Genomic DNA, 18125 nt, shown 5'->3' with positions numbered 1-18125 from the left:
ACGGGACTGTGGGGAGGCCGACTGCTCGGCACACTTAGGACACGCACGTGTACAACACCTGGTGCACCTGACACACAGTGCACTGCACCTGCACACCCACGACACGGTTCCCACACGTGTGCAGCACATGTGCTCCCCAGCCCGTGCGGATCCCAGGCAGTCCTCCCAGGGAAGTCCTGAGTTGCTGTTGGCCTTTGTTGGCACCACACGGGCCCCTGGCCACTGCTCAGTGTGGACAAGCCTCGGCATGGGCTCTGGCATTGGGGCGATGTGGCGATGTCCGAGGGGACCCTCCCTGACACGTGTCCTCTCTCAGTCTGGAGCCACAGTGCAGCCCCCACACCACTGGCTGCAGCTGGGCAGGTCTTTCTCCCACCCGCCCTTCCAGCCCAGCCCCTCGACCAATTTGTGTCTCATCACCAACAAAACGGTCCCCTGCGGGCCTCTGTAGGGGGGTGGGGGACCAAGCCAAACCCTGCATGGGGACAGCCAGGCAGCGGCGTCCACACGGCGGAGCGGGGGGCAGGACGCAGCACCTGTGGCTGACACTGCCCTGCCCTCCTGGCACTGGGGCCTTTGGCACCCCCCCGTAAGCAGAGACCAGGCACCTGCCGCATCTCCATCCTGAAATGCAGAATCCGCTTCTGTAATCGTGATTTATTTACATGGCAAAAATCGTCACCCGTATTACAGTTCCCGAGGTTCCCCGCCGCAAGGTCACGCTCGTGCAGGACTGCTGCGCGGTGGGCCCTCAGCACCCAAGGTCCTGAGATCACAGTGAAGAGGCAGTGGGGCAGGCCAGGTGCCCAGGGACGGCTGCGCGTGGCTGTCTGCCAGCCTCTTCAGCAGGGGCACCGGGCTCCCCCTGTGCCAGGCGTCCTGGGCCTTCTGAGCTCCGTGGGGACAGGCAGCCAGGGGCCAGGTGGGGGTGGAATGCAGCATCTTGCTGGATGCCCAGAAGGGAGAGGCCAGCCGGCCCAGCAGTCCTGGGCTCGCGGAGGCTCCGGGGTTGTGCTGTGCAGACTCACAGCAGCTGCCCGGGGAAGTGCGGCTGCAGAAGGCAGCTGACGTGTGCTCGGGGCTCCAGCTCTCGGCCGTCACTGCTGAGGACATGTGAGTGGCAAGGGATGGGAGGCATTGCCAACAGCTGCCCAGGTTCCCTCCCTGCCTGGGGCACACACAGCCCACCTGGGATGGAGGGGCCGCAGGCAGCCCACCTAGCCACAGACATAGGACCCGGGGGGCCTGACAGGACAAGCGCCAGCTGGCTACAGGGGCGGTGAGTCACCCCTCTCGCTGAGGGCTCACAGGTGAGGGCGGCTTCTCAGGCTTTGGAAGGAAGGCTGGGCCTGTTCGACCTCCCTGCACTCTGCACCTCACCCACCCAGCAGGCGCCTGCCTTCTCTGTCGCCCAGGTGGGCCATGCTTGGCCCGTGGCTCCCCACAAGCTCAGCTCACAGGGGGACAGTGGTTTCCCTGCTCCTGGGGCACCCAGAAAGCTGCGCTGTGGGACTGGCAGGCCCTGGCTGCCCCGGCCCAGCTCTGGGCAAGGGGAGGCCCTCCCAGCCCAGGCCCACCAGCCCCTAGGGCAGGTCCAGCAGGGCGTGCTCAGCATAGAGCTTCTGGGAGATGTCGTACACGTGCTGGATGAAGGGCAGGGCCTCGTCCAGCATCTCCACGGCCTGCTCGGGGGACCCCACGTTCATGGTCTCCAGGAAGACCTTGCGCGTGGGCAGCGTGCAGAAGGCCACGGTGACGGCCCGGCGGATGATCCAGGGGTGGTAGGCGGCCAGCGAGGCGTTGTAGGAGTCCGTGCAGAGCACGGAGGTGCGTGCGTCCTCGGGGCTGGTGCGCAGGCTCTCCAGGAAGAGCTGCAGCCAGCGCAGCGCTCGGTGCAGCCGAAGCACCGTCCGGCAGCCGGAGTCCGGGTGGCTGGAGCGGCGCTGCAGGTCCACCAGCTGGTTGCCCACCTCGTAGGCCACCATGGCCTGCAGGCTGCCGTAGTGGTCCCGCTGCGGGCCGCTGCGCAGCCGCTCCATGATCTGCAGCTTCGCCATCACGTCCTTGGAGATGAAGGAGAACATGACGCCCAGGCTGTTCAGAAACCTGGGGGTGGGGGGGAGGCAGGTGCTGAGCTTGGGGTGCAGTGGTGCCTGCACCCAGGGGTGTGGCCGGGGGAGCCCCACCCGGACAGTGGCCCCTGCACCCACCTGACCAGCCCCCTCCAGCCGGTGAGGTAGTGCTCCAGCAGCACCTCTCCCTTCTCATTGAGACACTCCTTGAAGCTGATGAGGACGACTCTCAGATTGAAGTCCGACTCCAGGTCATCCATCTCCCGTGGGGCTGAGAGTCAGCGCACTCCTGGGGGGGGGGCAGGAGCAGCAGGAGAGAATGACCGGGGTCCCACTCTCCCCAGGGGCCCACCTCTCTCTGCTTGGGTGGCACTTTCTCCGACACCCACCTGACTGTGCCGTGCCCCTTCCTGGAGCTGGTGCCCAGAGACCTTGGGCACCACCCCTCCCTGCCCCTCAGTTTTCCTCAACCCCCTCTTGCTACGTCTTAGGCACAGCAGACACCCCTGCTTGCGTTTTCTTGCTTATCTGGGCAAAGCGGGTCTCTCTCACCACAATGCCTGTTCTCATTTGAAGAGACACCTGCTGGGTCCCCACCCAGAGCCAGGTGCTCCTCTAGCACAAGGGTGCTCGGCACCCAAGACAACCGGCCCAGCTTCATCAGGGCAACATTCCAGTGGGGGTGGGGGGCGGAGCTAGATCATGACAAGACAGAATCCAAAGAGGGCAGGTGGAGGACAGTGGGGTGATGTGGGAGGCCAGGGCTGGCAGCCCTGCCTGTCCTTGCCCACAGCTGGCCAGGGCAGAGGTCATGGGTCAGCATGTGCTGGGCAGGTTTTGAGACGCACACCAGTCTCTTCCTGCTCTGGACTCTGCTTGCATTCGTACAGTCACTCCACAAACATCCAAGCGCCCCCGCGTCGTGTGGGCGACATTGAGCATCCCAGCCCCCACCTTCCTGGGTGCCCAGGACCAGCACTGAAGGGTGGCCCTTATGGGCTCTGCGGACTCAGCTGCATCTCACCACATGCCCAGGACAAGCTCCCATCCCACTGGGCCTGGGGGTTCCCGTGCCTGGGGTGCCCTGAGGGACCCCAGCAAGTGAAGGAAGGAGGCCAGCCAAGATGTGGCAACAGCCCCAGCCGGGAACTGGACACCCAGGGGCCTGTGCAGGCTCTGCCTCCCACTCTGTGGGCAGGTCGCTCACCACCCTAAGACCCGGTCCTTCACCTCTGGGGAAGATGGGCCACACACACTGCCCTGTCCACTGCCCAGGCTGGGGGAGCATCTGAAGGGACCCAGTGGGTTCTGAGACCCTACAGGCCCCAAGGGCTGGGCCAAATGCTGGGCATGGGGTGGAGCCCTCCGGGTGAGCTCATCCTGTCCTCAGGAAGATGGCTATCTGGAGTCTTCCAGCACCCCCACCCCCCAGGGCCTCCATTTTGTGTCCACTGAGCAGATGGATGGTCTCTAGGCACTCAGGGCTAAATTCCTGTCCCCCAGACATCCTGTGGGCCTGGCCTTCCTGCCAAGAACCACAGCCAGCAACCAGCAGGAGCTGCCAGGAGCCTTTCAGAGCCTGGAAACAGGAAGGGCCGTGGCTGTGCAGCTGGTGGGCATCTCGCCAACTGTGGGAAGGTGATGCAGGGCACCGCCAAGGCTCCCCCGGGGAGCAGCCGCAGCCCCAAGGTCAGAGCTCCAAGGCGGGCGGCCACAGCCCCGGGTCCTGTGGCTGACAGTAGGCTGAAGTCACCCAGGAGGGGGCACCCATCTTGCCCCCCTGGCCCGGTCCAGGAAGTCCAGCCAGTCTCTCCCGGGAAGCGGACACCAGGAGGCACCGGACTTGGGCGCGGTGGGAGCCCGGTCCCGGAGGGTCCTGCTCCAGATGAGGCCCAGGGATGGGGCGGGGGCCCAGGGATCCGGGTCCCAGCTGGCGTGGGACCCGGGTCCTCGGCCGCCCCCTTCTGCGCCCGGCTTCCCGCACTCGGGTCCGGTGCCCGGCCCCTCGGCGATGCCCAGGCCCGCCCGGCCGGCTCGGTTGGGCTCGGTTCACCAGAGCTCACCTTCGCTGCTGTCGCTGCTGCCGCCTCGGCCGCCACCGCCGCCACTGCCGCCCGACTTGCCGCCCTGCCCCCTGTCGCCTGCGGCCGCTCGGGATTGGTTGACCGCTGCCCAATCAAGAGACCCGACCTGCAACCCACGTTTCCGGCGGTCTCACCGGAAGCTTCCACCGTTGGTCTGCGCATGCGCAGTGCGTTAGCGCGAGACGCTTTCTCGTGCGGTTTGGGTCCTGCGTCTGGTCCTGGGACCGTGTGCGCGGCGGGTCAGGGAACGCAGAGGCCACGGTGCTTGGGAGCGAGCCGGCGCAGGATGCCCGAGATCAGGGTCACCCCCCTGGGTGAGTGGGGAGCGCTGGGCGGGCGCCGGGGGATGGCCTTGGGGTTGCGTGCTGGTCGCTACTGTGCTGTGTCTCCGGTTTTCCTAACAGCGACCTGCGGCGAGATCGCCTGCAGCGGGCTCTGGGCGCCGCCGCGGTTCCGTCGCTTTGCACGCGGACCGGGGCTGCAGTCGCTTGCCCCCACCCCGCCCGGCCTCTGCTTCCTCCCCGCTCCTTCCTTCCCCCTCGCGCCTCGCGTCGGGGTCGCCTGCAGCCTCCCACCCACCAAGCCTGGCGGTCCGACCTCAGCTCAACCCGCGGTTTCCCTGATCTCTGCAACGCTTTGAAAAAAAAAATAGCTTTGCTTCTTGGAAAAAACACACGCGTGCAACTTTTAAAAGGCTCAACAGTCCGGAACAGTGCGAGGAAGGAAAGATCACTCAGAATCCAGGGTCCCAGAAACAACTGGGGTTGCCGTTTTGGCGGCCACCCTCGATTTCTCGGGCGTTTTCCCTGCACACACTCCCTGCCCTGTTCCAGCTCCTGCCTGCTCACAGGGCTGCGGGTTGGGCGCATCGTCCCATCCAGGCGCCCCGCGCGTCTTCCTGTCCTTCCTCTTGGCGGGAGCTTTTCTCCGAATAGCCCACCCACCCCCAAGCGGGGGCGCTGAGCTGGTGACAGATGCCTCACACCACCAGCGCCCCTGCTCTTGCTGGGTCAGAGGCCACATCCCACCCCCCCTTACAGTTGTCATGCCCCTGGCCTGTCGTGTTTCTCAGCACAGGCGCCCCTCTGGCTGCTGTGGCCCCGGGGCCTCTGCAGCACCTAACTCTCCTTCCAGCCCTTTTCTCCATTTGGCTCCTTTTTCCCAACACCCACTTTCCTTGAACAGTCTTTTTCCCGCTCCCGGGACCCAGGTCTGCTCCCGGGTGTGCCCTCGGGGTCACCCGGCCTCGGCACCACTGAAGCAGAACTGCTTCTCCGCTGTCTCCCTTTGTCAGTCTCCGCTGTGTGGGCTCCCTGGTCACCTGGGCCGGTTACAGAGAGTCCCCTAAATCACTTTGGCCACAGGGCCTTTCGCGCCTGCCTCCCTGCTGCTGCCCCTCCCCACCCTGCTTGGAAGCGTCAGCTTGTCAGGGTTGTGGACGTTTCTCTGTCCCCCTCGGGCCTCCCTGGCACTCATCTCCGGCTGGTGCACGCTCAGCGTGTCTTGTCTGCCTGCTGGTCATCTGCCTCCTCGCCCTGGAGCGTGGGCTCCCTGCAGACAGGGTGCCTGCTTTGTCTTCGCCCGAGTCCTGTGCCCTCTTGTCTGTCCTGGAGTCTGACCCACACGTCTCCAGCCCAGCTCAGGCCACTGTCTTTGCTCCCTGAGGCTGTGGTGGTTCCTGCTGGGGGCAGGCGGCCAGCACCTAAGAGCTGGGCTCCGGGATGTGGAAGGCCACCCCTGGCCCCACACTTAGGAGCCACGTGCGTGGCGGGGACTGTTCCCACAACTTGCGTGGCTTCACATCCTTCATGTTGACTTCTAAAAAGGTTGGCCCACCCTGGCTGGTGTGGCTCAGTGGACTGAGGTCACCGAGTGCCGGCCTGAGAACCAAAGGGTCACCAGTTTGATTCCCAGTCAGGGCACGGGCCTGGGTTGCAGGCCAGGTCTCCAGTAGGGGGCGCACGAGAGGCAACCACACGGATGTTTCTCTTCCTCTCGTTCTCCCTCTCTCCCCATCTCTGAAAATAAATAAGTAAAGTCTTTAAAGAAAAGAAGGGTGGCCCTCCCTTTGCCCACACAGCTAGAGACCTCTGAGCTGGTTTGGCTCCAGGACTGGAGGCACAGCAGGGGGCAGACCACTGCGACCCTGCCCACAGGAAGGCACGTGCTGCTGGGGACAGGAACAGGCCTGTGGGAGACCAGGCCACCACCTGCGGCTGGGCTGCCTGAGGCAAAGCTCTCGGCAGTCTCCTGCCGTAGTCATGGGCAACAAGCTTCTTGAGGACCAGCCCCCGTCCCACTCTGGGTGTGGCCTGCTCACCCTGGCGTGTGTGGTGCCAGCAGAGGGTCAGGTGGCTGGCAGGGGAGGCTCAGAGGGTTCAAGGTGGAAAGCAGGCCATTTGCTGTCATCCGGCCCCCCAGGGAGACCCCGGGTGGCCATAGGAGGCGGCCAGGATGGGCCCTGCTGGAGCTGCGGTAGCTGGACAGGGCATGGCGGTCAGGAATGTGGCTGACATTCGGGTTCCGGTCCGTCCCTGGAGTTGGCCACCCCCGGGCAGGTGGGGTGTGTTTCCCCGAGGCTGTGCTGAAGCCACACGGGGCACCTTTGGTGGCACCACAAGGAGGTGCCTGCCACCCCTCGGGGGGGCAGGTCCTGGGGGAGGAGTCCCACAGCCCTGATGTGACCCGCCCCAGGTCTCGGGGGCAGTGGGGCCCCGCAGAGTGCCAGCCTGCCTCTGTTGGTGCCGGGACCACAGCCCAGCACCCGGGCCTCAGCCCTGGGCTTTCGAGGGCATGGGCAGGTCCAGCATGTGGCCTGCGACCTTCCTCCACCTGATCCTGAGGCCGGAGGCCCAGTGGGGCAGGGCACTCCTCCGGAACTCACCCGGTGGACTCGGCACCCCTTGTGCGCTCCCCCCACCCCGTCTGTCTGTGGAGGCGGCGAGGTGCTCGTCTCCCGTGTTGTCGCACAGCAGCCACGGCTTGTTTTCAGCCCACTGAGGGCTCCGCGGGGCCAGGGGCAAGCAGCTGGGCCTTGGGGGTGGGGAATGGGGCGGGGGTGGCAGCACCTCACTTGCTGTCCCTGCAGGGGCCGGCCAGGACGTGGGCCGCAGCTGCATCCTGGTCTCCATCGGGGGCAAGAACGTCATGCTGGACTGCGGCATGCACATGGGCTTCAACGACGATGTGAGCCCGCGGGCGGGCTGCCTGGGGCACCCGGGGGGCGCGGGGCGGCCCCAGCCTGCTCCTCGTGGCGGGCGCAGGGCTCGGAGCCTCGGGCTCCCGCCTGTGGAATGGGGCTGGGCTGGGCTCCTGGGTGTGGGCAGTGTGGGGTGCCGGTGGGCCCGGCGGTGTGGCAGTCCTGGGAAGCGGCCACCCTCGCGTGACAGGTGGGGTGCCCTGCATGGGGGTCGGTCTGTATGGAGGGGCCCGTGGGCTGGGCTGGGCTGGGCTGGGCTGGGCTACTGCTCCTGGCTCGTGACCCTTCCTGTGCCCTCGGGGGCTGTGAGCGGTCAGCAGACCCGGGGCCCCGGGCAGTCACCGCGCCCTGATGCCGTCTCTCGACCTCTCAGCGGCGCTTCCCCGACTTCTCCTACATCACCCGCAACGGCCGGCTGACGGACTTCCTGGACTGCGTCATAATCAGGTGAGTCCTGTCCCGGGGCTGCAGGTGCCGGCGCTGTGCCGGCTTGAGCCGCCCTGTCCCGGAACCCTCGGAGCCCAGGAGAGCCGCGCGGGGCTTGTGGAGGCTGCAGGCCGTGGGGTGTCGCTGGCCCGGGCTCTGTTCCCGGTTCCCTTTGTGGCTTGCCGCCCCGCCCGCCCCCCGCCCTTGCTGGACCTTTGTGTGTGCTCACAGGTGTGCACAGCCGCTCCTCGGGGGGCTGCAGTGCCACCTGTGGGGAGGGGCAGGGAGCGCAATGCCCCCCACGTCAGGGGTGAGAGCCCAGGTGCCTCCGGCAGGTCAGGCTGCGTCGTGTCCCCAGACGGCCGGCCACGTGGGCCCGTCTGCAGCAGTGACCGCCCCCACCTCTCTCCAGTCCTTGGCCCCCAGAGGCCTTCCCGGAAGGCCCTGCACACCCTGCCCCTGGCGCCCAGGTCCCCCCACCTGGCTGGACAGCCCCCCCCCCTCGGGCCCCACTGCCAGTCACAGGCCATGCGGGGCCCCAGCCCGCACAGCCCCGGCCTTCCCGTGGCCACAGCAGCTGGAGGTGCGGTGTGCCGCGGCCCCCCTTCAGCTGCCGAGGCTATCGCGGCCTCGCCCCTCTAAGACGAGGACTCGGCCCGTCTCCGCCAGCTGGGGCGACCCGGATCCGCTGTGCCCGCTGCCCGGAGCCCCTCCAGGCCACGTCCCGCTCTGTCCCGTCTCCTTCCCGCCTCGGCCCACGTGCCGCCGGGTCTCCCAGCCGCCCACCAAAGACGGCGACCCTGGCACATGGCCCCTGTGGGTGCTTTCTCTCTCTCCGAGGAGCACGCTCCCTGTCCGATACTCGTCTCAGCTGCTCGCTTGCTGCACTAGGCGTGTAGGCTGTGAGGTCCGGGGGGGCCGCTGCTTCTGTCTGTCCGCTCAGCCCTCGCTGCAGTGTGGGGGCCACGAGCATCCGGCGGCCGGGCGGGCGGGCGGCGAGGCCCGAATCGCGGGCTGGTGAGGAGGGGCTGGGCGGCACAGGGGCCGGCTGACTGTGCTGCGCCCCCAGCCACTTCCACCTGGACCACTGTGGGGCGCTGCCCTACTTCAGCGAGATGGTGGGCTACGACGGGCCCATCTACATGACGCACCCCACCCAGGCCATCTGCCCCATCCTGCTGGAGGACTACCGCAAGATCGCCGTGGACAAGAAGGGCGAGGCCAACTTCTTCACCTCCCAGATGATCAAGGACTGCATGAAGAAGGTGGTGGCCGTCCACCTGCACCAGACCGTGCAGGTCAGGCTCTGCCGGCGCTGCTGGGCGGCAGCGCACTGGCCGGGGCCGGGCTCTGGGGGGCTTGGGGCCGAGAGGGGCAGGCTGGCGGGACCTTCGGGCCACCTGAGTGTGGCGCTGTGCTTGCCGGGGCGGCGGGGTTCGGCCGCCTCAGTGAGGCTGTGTGCAGGCAGGGAGGGGCCGCTGGGGGCCCAGGGTCAGAGACCGAGGGCTCGTCCGCGTCTCCTGAGAGTCCGGGTGTCGCGCGTGGTTAGGCGCCTGCACGTTCTGAGCCGTCTCGGCCTGGTCGAGTCTCTTGCCGGTGCTCCTGAGGCTCCTCTTCCGGCGGCCCCCGCCGCGGCCCCGGACCCTGTTCCTGCCGAGGCCCCGCCCTTCCTGCAACTGCGGCTCTCCCGGGTGGCGTGTGGGGTCAGGGCTCCGAGCCCACCCGGGTGCCCAGTGCTCTGGACTCCGAGTGACACCAGGTCGCCCGGCCTTGGTGCTCTCCGTTGAGTCCCTGTAACAGTCCTGCTCCACGTGCTCTTGTTCCTTCATTGCCCGCTTTGGGCTGGTTTTTAAAAACCCTGTCTCTCACCCAGACCGGTGTGGCTCAGTGGTTCCCAGTCGGGTCACTCCCCTGGGTGGCAGGCCAGCTCTCTGGTTGGGGGCGTGCAAGAGGCAGCCGATCGATGTTTCTTTTCCTCTCACTCTCTCTCCCTTCCTCTCTCTCTAAAAGTAAATCATTAACATCTCTTAAAAATCCTAATTCTCCTTTCACTGGGTTAGTGACGGCACGCTCGTGTAGTTGTGTGAGTGGCAGAGACCGCTCAGTGCACCCACGACCTTGGAAACCTAAGATGCAGGGCTCTCGGTGGGTACAGCCCCATGGTGCACCCCCCCCCACCCCCCCGGTCTGAGACACAGGCTGTCGTTTCTCTGTGTCGCCTCCCCAGTCACCTGAGCCTGGCAGGACAGTGCTGCGCTGGGTGTCCCTCTCCGCTGCTGCTGCTGTCTGCTGGGGCCGAACCTCAGCTTACATTACGGGCTAGCTCCGTCCTCCCTCTGGGCGGCCTTTCCCTCTGGGTGCAGAATCTGAGGTCAGCAGCAACTCCCTCTCGGTGCTCTGAATGCGCCCGAGAGGGTGTCTGGGCCCAGCGGCGGTCGGGGCCGCCGGGGGCCGCAGCGGGCTGTCTCTCCCCAGGCTCCTGTCCTGCGGCCTGGGGCTCTCGGCGGAGGGCCAGGCGCTGGCCCTCGGGCCTCTGTCGCCCTGTCCTTCTGTGCTCTGTGCTGCAGCCGCTCTCCGGGTCCCTGGTGTTTCCTGGTTGTGTTTCCCGTGCCGCCAGCACCCTCCACTGATTCCCGATTCGGGTCACTACAGCGTGTGGTTCCGGAACTTCCACTCTTTGGAAGCAGTTGCTGGCTCTTTGCCCACGCCCTTCACCCCGCAGGTCCTCACCCCCGGGGGGCGCCGCTCACGGGACGGCCCGTGTCCGCCCTCCGGCTGCCGTCCCCGTCGCCTGTGAGCCCGTCGTCCCATCTCGTGCGGAGTTGCTTCCGCTCGAAAACAGGGCGTCGTGTGCGAAAGGTGGGGGACGAAGAAAGGCTGAGAACGGTGTCGTCTACCTGTGTGCCCCCAGTCTCCGCCGCCCGCCCCTCGCTGGCCGCGCTGACCGCCCCCCTGCCCCCAGGTGGACGAGGAGCTGCAGATCAAGGCTTACTACGCGGGCCACGTGCTGGGGGCGGCCATGTTCCAGATCAAAGTGGGCTCGGAGTCGGTGGTCTACACAGTGAGTGGAGGCCCTTGGGCGTCCTGGGTGGGGCGTCCTGGGTGGGGGCTGGGACACCTTCCCTGACGCTGCTCCTCCGCAGGGCGACTACAACATGACCCCGGACCGGCACCTGGGGTGAGTCGGCTGGGGTGTTTGCCGGCCCCAGAGCGCACTGACCTTTCCGGATGGGTTGGGGGCCTGAATGCCGACCCCGAGTCCCCCATGGGAGGCAGCGCCTCTTCCCTTGTCTGCCCTCGAGGGCTGCCCGGGCCATGTGGGCGGCTGTGGCTGGGGTCCCGACCGGCAAGGCCTCGAGGCTGTGTGCTCTGCCCACCCCGGGCCGCGCCCGCTCTTCCAGGGCCGCTTGGATCGACAAGTGCCGGCCCACCCTGCTCATCACGGAGTCCACATACGCCACGACCATCCGCGACTCCAAGCGCTGCCGGGAGCGGGACTTCCTGAAGAAGGTCCACGAGACCGTGGAACGTGGCGGGAAGGTACCGACGGGGCCGGAGGGGGCTTGCTGCGCCGTGGGGAGAAGAGCGCCCACGGGCTGCCCGCCTGCCTCAGGCCCCGGCACGGCGCTGGCCGGAGCGCTCACCAGGATCCCAGCGGGACAGACTGAGGCTGGAGGCAGGGGTGGGGACGCAACGGGGGTGGGGCCCCCAGCTCTCGCGGGCCCGGCTGAGACCTCTCGGTGGCCAGGCCTGCGGCCATAAGAGCTGCCGGCAAGGCTGGTCTTCACGGCAGCTGCTGCCTCAGAAGGTGGCCCCGGGAACAGCTGCCGCCCGCTGGGCTCAGATGGGGGCTTGACCTCGGGGGGGTGCGGTGTGACCAGGGGCTCCCCCACACCAGCCTCGGACCCCTGCCCTGCAGGTGCTGATCCCTGTGTTTGCACTGGGCCGTGCTCAGGAGCTCTGCATCCTGCTGGAGACCTTCTGGTGGGTGCGGCCGGGACGGCTTCTGGGAGCCCTGGCCTGAGTGGGCAGGGAGAACGGGGGGCCTGGGGGCCTGGGACGGTGCACGGGCACTGTCCTCTGCACACGTCAGCCCTGCGTCTTCCAGGGTGGGGCAGGCTGTGGGCCCTGGCCTCGCTCTGGGCCGCGGACTGGGGGGCGGGGGACGCAGCCAGGCCTGCCCCCGGCTCCTCCACGGCGGCTCCCGCACTGCCCGCAGGGAGCGCATGAACCTGAAGGCGCCCATCTACTTCTCCACGGGGCTGACGGAGAAGGCCAACCACTACTACAAGCTCTTCATCACCTGGACCAACCAGAAGATCCGGAAGACCTTCGTCCAGAGGAACATGTTCGAGTTCAAGCACATCAAGGCCTTCGACCGAGCCTTTGCTGACAACCCGGGTCCGATGGTGAGGCCCTGGCGGCGGGGTGGGGGGGGGGCACGGCTGTCTGCACCGGCTGCAGCCAAGGTGTGCCCCCGAGGCCGGGGCCCAAGCCTTGTGGCCGGGGGAGCGTTCAATCTCCCTCGGGGAGTGGGGCGTGCCTGTGCAGGGGGTGGGGGGAAGATGCCCACAGGGTGGGAGGGGGCATGGCCAGTGCAACAGGAGGCTGGGGAGGCGGGGAGGGGCCGGGCCTGCTGTGGAGCCGGCTCAGCTCTCCGCAGGTGTGGCCAGGGGCGTGGGTCGCCCTGACCCTGACCCTGACCCCGCCCCCGCCCCCGCCGCCAGGTCGTGTTTGCTACGCCAGGGATGCTGCACGCCGGCCAGTCCCTGCAGATCTTCCGGAAGTGGGCAGGGAACGAGAAGAACATGGTGAGGGCTGGGCCCCAGAACAACCCCGTGGGGGGCCTGCGAGGCTGGGCACGGGGGCTTCCTGGCCTGGGGACACTGCCGCCGTGAGGACGGTGCCCTGTGACCCCATTGGTGCCGGGCCCAGGCAGTCAGACCGTCCCCGTGTTCCCGCCAGTCGGTGCCAGTCAGGGCTCCCTCCTGGGCAGGGGGGGCACGATACTTGGGCCTGGGTCTGCAGGGGGCCGACAAGGGGGCGCCGGCAAGGGGGGTCCTCTCCCCAGGAATCAGAGGAGCAGAAGGGGGTGGGGGTGTCCCAGGAGGAAGCCCTGAGGCGGGTGGTGGAAGCCATGCGGGTGGCCGCCAGCTCTGTCCCTTTCTGCCCTGCAGGTCATCATGCCCGGCTACTGCGTACAGGGCACCGTGGGCCACAAGATCCTCAGTGGGCAGCGCAAGCTGGAGATGGAGGGGCGGCAGGTGGTGAGTGCCAGCCTTCCCCAGCTCCGCGGCCCCTCTCGGGTGGGTAGTGACGGCCCCTGTGCCCTGTGCCGCCGCAGCTGGAGGTCCGGATGCAGGTGGAGTACATGTCCTTCAGCGCGCACGCGGACGCCAAGGGCATCATGCAGCTGGTGGGCCAGGCGGAGCCCGAGAGCGTGCTGCTGGTGCACGGCGAGGCCAAGAAGATGGAGTTCCTGAAGCAGAAGATCGAGCAGGAGTTCCGTAGGCAGCCTGGCGGGCGGGGTGGGGCCGGTGCAGGGCCTCAAGGGGGGCCCCCCACGGGGTCAGCGGGGCGGGGCCGGGCAGCCCCGCTGACACTCTGTCTCTCGGCCAGGGGTCAGCTGCTACATGCCAGCCAACGGCGAGACGGTGACGCTGCCCACGAGTCCCAGCATCCCCGTGGGCATCTCCCTGGGGCTGCTGAAGCGGGAGATGGCGCAGGGTATGCGGGGCGGGGCCGGGTGGGGTGGGGGCATGCAGCCCCCTCTGACGGCTCTGACCCCAGCTCCCCTCTGCAGGGCTGCTCCCTGACGCCAAGAAGCCCCGGCTCCTGCACGGAACCCTCATCATGAAGGACAGTGTGAGTGTGTGCGAGCGCGCGCCGCCGCCGCCACAGGGGAGGGGGCGGGGGCGGGGGCGGGGCTCCCTCACGCCCTGACATGCCCCGCCCCCTGCCGCCCCCCCGCAGAACTTCCGGCTGGTGTCCTCGGAGCAAGCCCTCAAGGAGCTGGGCCTGGCCGAGCACCAGCTGCGCTTCACCTGCCGCGTGCACCTGCACGACTCGCGGAAGGAGCAGGAGACGGCCGTGCGCGTCTACAGCCACCTGAAGGGGTGGGTGCGGTCCTCCGGCCCTCGGGGTGGGCGCCGCGGGGCAGGAGGCAGGGGCTCACCACTTGTCCCCGCAGCCTCCTCAAGGACCACTGCGTGCAGCACCTCCCCGACGGCTCGGTGACCGTGGAGTCCATCCTCATCCAGGCTGCCGCCCACTCGGAGGACCCGGGCACCAAGGTGCTGCTTGTGTCCTGGACCTACCAGGTGTGTGGCAGGACCCTGGACCTGTGGCTGACAGCGGGCCAGGACAAGGGGGGCCACCCCCTCACCCTGGGCTGCCTGGGTGGGGCAGGTTTGGGAGGGTAGGGCAACAGCCTCCGTGTCCACACAGGACGAAGAGCTGGGCAGCTACCTCACGTCCCTGCTCAAGAAGGGTCTGCCCCCGGCCCCCAGCGGAGGCAGCTGACGCCACAGGCTGCCCAGCCAGAGGGACCACACTTCCGCTCTAGGATGGGGCCTGTGCCCTGGTCTTCCCTCTGTGGGTGTGCAGCCCCCAGCTGGCCACGGCCTTCATCCGTGGGGACAACACCAGTGTCGCCTGTCTGCCAAGTGGCCGATTTTGGTGGAAAAAATAAATAACCCTCAGAGGCCTTTTCACACTTTATTTCTGCTTCTGGGCTGGAAGGTTCCTCTCCGGTGATGGCGGAGCCGCGGGCTGCTCGTGTGCTCCCACCTCGGTGCTCACGCCCGCCCCCTGCACCCGCCCCAGCCTGACAGCACAGGGCGTGGGGCGTGCGGAGCTGGGCAGGGCCCAGTGGCCTAGCCTGGTGAGCCAGGTGTGCCCTGACTGTGGCTGGGCACCTAGGGGTCATCTGCAGCCTCAGTGCTGTGGGCCCTGCCGACCACATGAGGCCAGAAGCTTGGGGAATGCTGGAAACAGAGCCTGTAGACAGATTCTAGGTCAACTGGGGGCAGGAGGGTCCCCACAGGGGCTGTGGAACCCCTGCTCACTTTCAGAGGCGCCCCCCGCCCCACCTCCATGTCCCCCTTTGGGAACTTGAGGGGCGTGGGCCTGAGCAACACAGGCACCCCACCCCAGGTCACCTGTCTTTGGGCCCCTGGTCTCTGGCCTGAAGTCTTCAGGCCGCCCCAGCTGGTGGGCCCTGGCATTCCCGCTGGGCACAGGCTGGACTCCCGGCTTCTGGCATGGTAGGCGAGGGCTGTGATGCTGTGGCCACCGAGGGCTCTCCAGCAAGGACCTGGCCTGGAGTGGGGGCCTCCTCAGGCGCCCCCCTCTCACCGAGGTCCTCGAAGCCCCCATAGCGCACCGACTTCAGGAACAGGCCGTGGGCTGGGGCCACACGCGTCTGATGCTTTCCCAGGGGGTCCCGGCTCTCGAGAATCGCCTTCACCTGAGCAGGCGTCACAGTGCCCAGCCCCACGGCCACCAGGATCGCCGTCATCCTCCGCACCTGCAGCCCAAGGCCAAGACTGCCACCGAGGCCCGAGCCTTCCCCTGCTCCCCACCCCCTGGGGGCCCAGAACAGAGCCCACCTGTCTGTACAGGAAAGACTGGCTCTCAAACTCCAGGCTCCAGAACCGTAGCCTCCTAGGGACATGGGCACCTGTGACGTCCAGGCCACAGGGCAGCCCCAGCCCAGTCTGAGCCCAAAGCAAGGGCAGAGCAGGGGGCCTGGAAAGAAGGTTGACTGGTGCCCACCCTCTCCTCCCCCCAGGGGCCTCCACTGACCAGCCCACCCCTTCGGGGAAACCAAACCACTCTCAAGTCAGAGGGAGGGACAGCAGGGCCTCCCCGGGGGTGCGGCCCTCAGGCTGAACCGTGAAGGTCCTGGTACTGGCTCTGGGGCAGCTTGTGTGCTAGGCCCAAGCCTCCAGCCGGAGCCCAGCAATGCATCCGAGGCTGGCTGTGCAGAAGTCCCTGCTCCCTTTAGTTTTGGCCCAAACTAGGAAGGTTCTAGAACAGGTGTCAGATTCATTTTCACTGGGGGCCACATCCGCCTCAAGGTTGCCTTTAAAGGGCCAAAGCAATTTCAGGACGGTACAAATGGAACTGCTCGACTGCTAAGGAGCTGAGATTGCATTCGGCCCTTGGGAAGAAACCACAAGGCTGGTGTGGCCCCGGTGAGAGTGAGTGCGGCACCCTGCTCTGGTCGTTGGCAGCTGCCCTGTGGCTGGAACCCCGGGCCCGAGGGGCCTTTTCAGTGGCTGCCGAGATCTGTCCAACAGGCAGGGAGCTCTGGGCAGGGCTGGGAGCCCTCCGAGAAGGGCGGCCGGCTTTCTCCGTCCTCTTTTCCTCTGAGGGGAGGGCAACTGCCCAGCATCCCCCCAGCGTGTACCCACGACATGATGCCTCTGCCCTGCCCTCACCCGGAAGGTGCCGGAGCCCCGCCCCGCCCCCACGGCCTCCAGACCGGCGTGCGGGCCGCCCCCTCACCTGCTCTCCTGGGGGAGGAGGAAGGGGCTGGCTGGGCCCGGGGCCACGGAAGCTCGGCGCAGCGTGCGCACGGAGCTGGGGGACGGGCTGCCAGCCGACTGGAAGGCGCTGAAGTCGTGTGTCCCCAGGAGGTGGTGGGCCGCCTCCTGCATGGCGGCCACGTCCAAGCAGCTGCAGGGCCGGGCGAGTGGTCAGGGGGTGGCCCGCGAAGTGCAAGCCCCGGCCCGCCCTTCACCGGCACCCAGCCCACACCCACTCTGCCGGCAGCGCCCAGCATCGGTTCCGCTCAAACACAGACAGCGGGCTGTGCTGGGGGCAGCCAGTGGCCAGGCGGTACAGGTAGGTCCTGGATGTGGCAGAGTAGCGGGCGTGGAAGTCACTGGGCACACGGAAGGCCTTCAGGACCCTGTGGAATGTGGCAGCAAGGTAGGGTCACCAGAGGAATGACCCTGCACATACAAGTGACCCCTTGGTATCTCACCTATCGACCCCCAAAAGTGCTGCACAGACACCAAGCCCTTCCTGACCTCCACCTCCAAGGGCTTAGAGCAGAGGGTGCTCACCGGATGGCGGGGTGCCTCAGGTGGGTGTTGAGGGCCTGCGTCAGGACCTCAGGGGAGAAGGGTGGCTGGCCTGAGCGGCGCTGGACGTCCAGGTGCGCTGCGTTGCTCAGGGCGTGGACCCCAGCATCCGTGCGGCTGGAGATGGTGAACTTCACTGGCACGGCCGATTTCAGCCCCTCCGCGGCCTCCTGCGGGGACAGAGCCGCCGGGGGCGGGACGGGCAGCGCAGGGCGAAGACCCCGTGCTCCCACAGGCGCGGGGCTCCCATTTGTCCCTCCCGGGGCTCGCCCTCCTGCGTCCCAGGCGACAGGCCGGCGGAGCTCACCTCCAGGTAGTTCTGAACCCCGGCGGCGCGCTGGGCGCCCCTGACGGCCGCGACCCCGCTGTGGGCAGAGGCGGGCGCAGGTCAGTGGGCGGATACCGCCCCTCCCGGGCCCCACCCAATGCGGCCCACGCGGCCATGCCTCCCCGTTGTGCAGGCCCAAGGCCGGGCGGGCGGATGCTAAATATAGCTGCCGCCCTTCCCTCGCGCGCCAGCTGCCCTCGGGGACCACCTCCGGTGCTTCCCGCGGCGCCGCACTGTGCGTGGGGGTCGCGAGCACGAAAAGAGGTCCGGGGGACGTACTTAAAGTCGGTGCCCAAGTACTGGAAATACACGAGGTAGCGCGCCCGCACCGAACCCGCAGCCAGGCCGCAGCCCATGGCCGGGCTGGACGGAACAGAGAAGAACCCAGTGGGGCCGGGGACCACACGTGGGCCCTGCGCGCGCGCGCGCGCGCGCGCGCAGCCTGACCACGCCCCCGTTGCTCCCGCGCCTGCGCCTTTGCGTTAGCCACGCCCCTGCAGCCCTCCACTCCCGCCCCGCACCGCCGAGGGCGGGGGCAGCGAAGGCGGGGGCAGACTTAGGGAGTGGGTGCAAAGTGCCGGCCGCTGAGGGGTGCGTAGGCACCATTCGAGCAGCGGCGTCCCGGGAGACTCTCTTACGACCGCGCCCGACCTGCACGCCCCCTCGTGCGTGCGCTCGTTCGCCCATCTGCCCACTGACTCACTCGTTCTGCATCCCGGCGGACGTGTCCTACCGCCGCGTTGAGGCCTAAAAGGTTTTGCAAACACCCCTAGTTGCGCAACGGTTGGATCGCCGGAGAGGGCGGAGCCCGTACTCTACCGGCGCCCCGCGGCCCACCGGACGGCTCCAGACGCCCCACTGTTGCTGAGCCCGCCCACCTTCCCGACCTGGAGTGGCCTAGGAAAGAAGGGAGGCGGAACCTCG

At 67.7% G+C, this 18125-nt stretch overlaps 3 protein-coding genes across 4 annotated transcripts; 1 reads left to right on the top strand and 2 right to left on the bottom strand.

The window, feature by feature from the left end:
* Window positions 1-642: 642 nt before the first annotated feature.
* On the bottom strand, window positions 643-4285 carry LOC123832194 (ceramide-1-phosphate transfer protein). Its single transcript, XM_045859753.1, has 3 exons — window positions 4136-4285; window positions 2211-2361; window positions 643-2106 (listed from the first exon to the last, which is right to left on the bottom strand). The coding sequence occupies exons 2-3, from the start codon at window positions 2330-2332 to the stop codon at window positions 1584-1586; spliced, it is 645 nt and encodes a 214-aa protein (XP_045715709.1). The 5' UTR covers window positions 2333-2361; window positions 4136-4285; the 3' UTR covers window positions 643-1583.
* A 28-nt stretch (window positions 4286-4313) lies between these two features.
* INTS11 (integrator complex subunit 11) lies at window positions 4314-14501 on the top strand. Its single transcript, XM_045859750.1, has 17 exons — window positions 4314-4470; window positions 7245-7342; window positions 7729-7802; window positions 8851-9079; window positions 10744-10842; window positions 10925-10959; window positions 11183-11321; window positions 11701-11765; window positions 12001-12190; window positions 12509-12592; window positions 12959-13048; window positions 13126-13288; window positions 13401-13508; window positions 13585-13646; window positions 13755-13897; window positions 13972-14101; window positions 14229-14501. The coding sequence occupies exons 1-17, from the start codon at window positions 4317-4319 to the stop codon at window positions 14301-14303; spliced, it is 1938 nt and encodes a 645-aa protein (XP_045715706.1). The 5' UTR covers window positions 4314-4316; the 3' UTR covers window positions 14304-14501.
* PUSL1 (pseudouridine synthase like 1) lies at window positions 14485-18052 on the bottom strand. Of its 2 annotated transcripts, none has more exons than XM_045859752.1 (7): window positions 17905-18052; window positions 17181-17238; window positions 16856-17043; window positions 16549-16698; window positions 16293-16463; window positions 15392-15446; window positions 14485-15309 (listed from the first exon to the last, which is right to left on the bottom strand). In XM_045859752.1, the coding sequence occupies exons 1-7, from the start codon at window positions 17913-17915 to the stop codon at window positions 14977-14979; spliced, it is 966 nt and encodes a 321-aa protein (XP_045715708.1). In that variant the 5' UTR covers window positions 17916-18052; the 3' UTR covers window positions 14485-14976. The 2 variants fall into 2 exon arrangements, with proteins under 2 accessions (XP_045715708.1, XP_045715707.1); XM_045859751.1 differs by lacking the exon at window positions 17905-18052 and adding an exon at window positions 17481-17656.
* Between the last annotated feature and the right edge of the window lie 73 nt (window positions 18053-18125).

The sequence above is a fragment of the Phyllostomus hastatus genome, unplaced genomic scaffold, assembly GCF_019186645.2.
Source record: "Phyllostomus hastatus isolate PE091 unplaced genomic scaffold, TTU_PhHast_1.1 phas_scaffold_182, whole genome shotgun sequence".
Lineage (NCBI taxonomy): Eukaryota > Metazoa > Chordata > Mammalia > Chiroptera > Phyllostomidae > Phyllostomus > Phyllostomus hastatus.
Note: the sequence above shows the minus strand (reverse complement) of the source record. Positions and strands in the feature narration are given on the sequence as shown.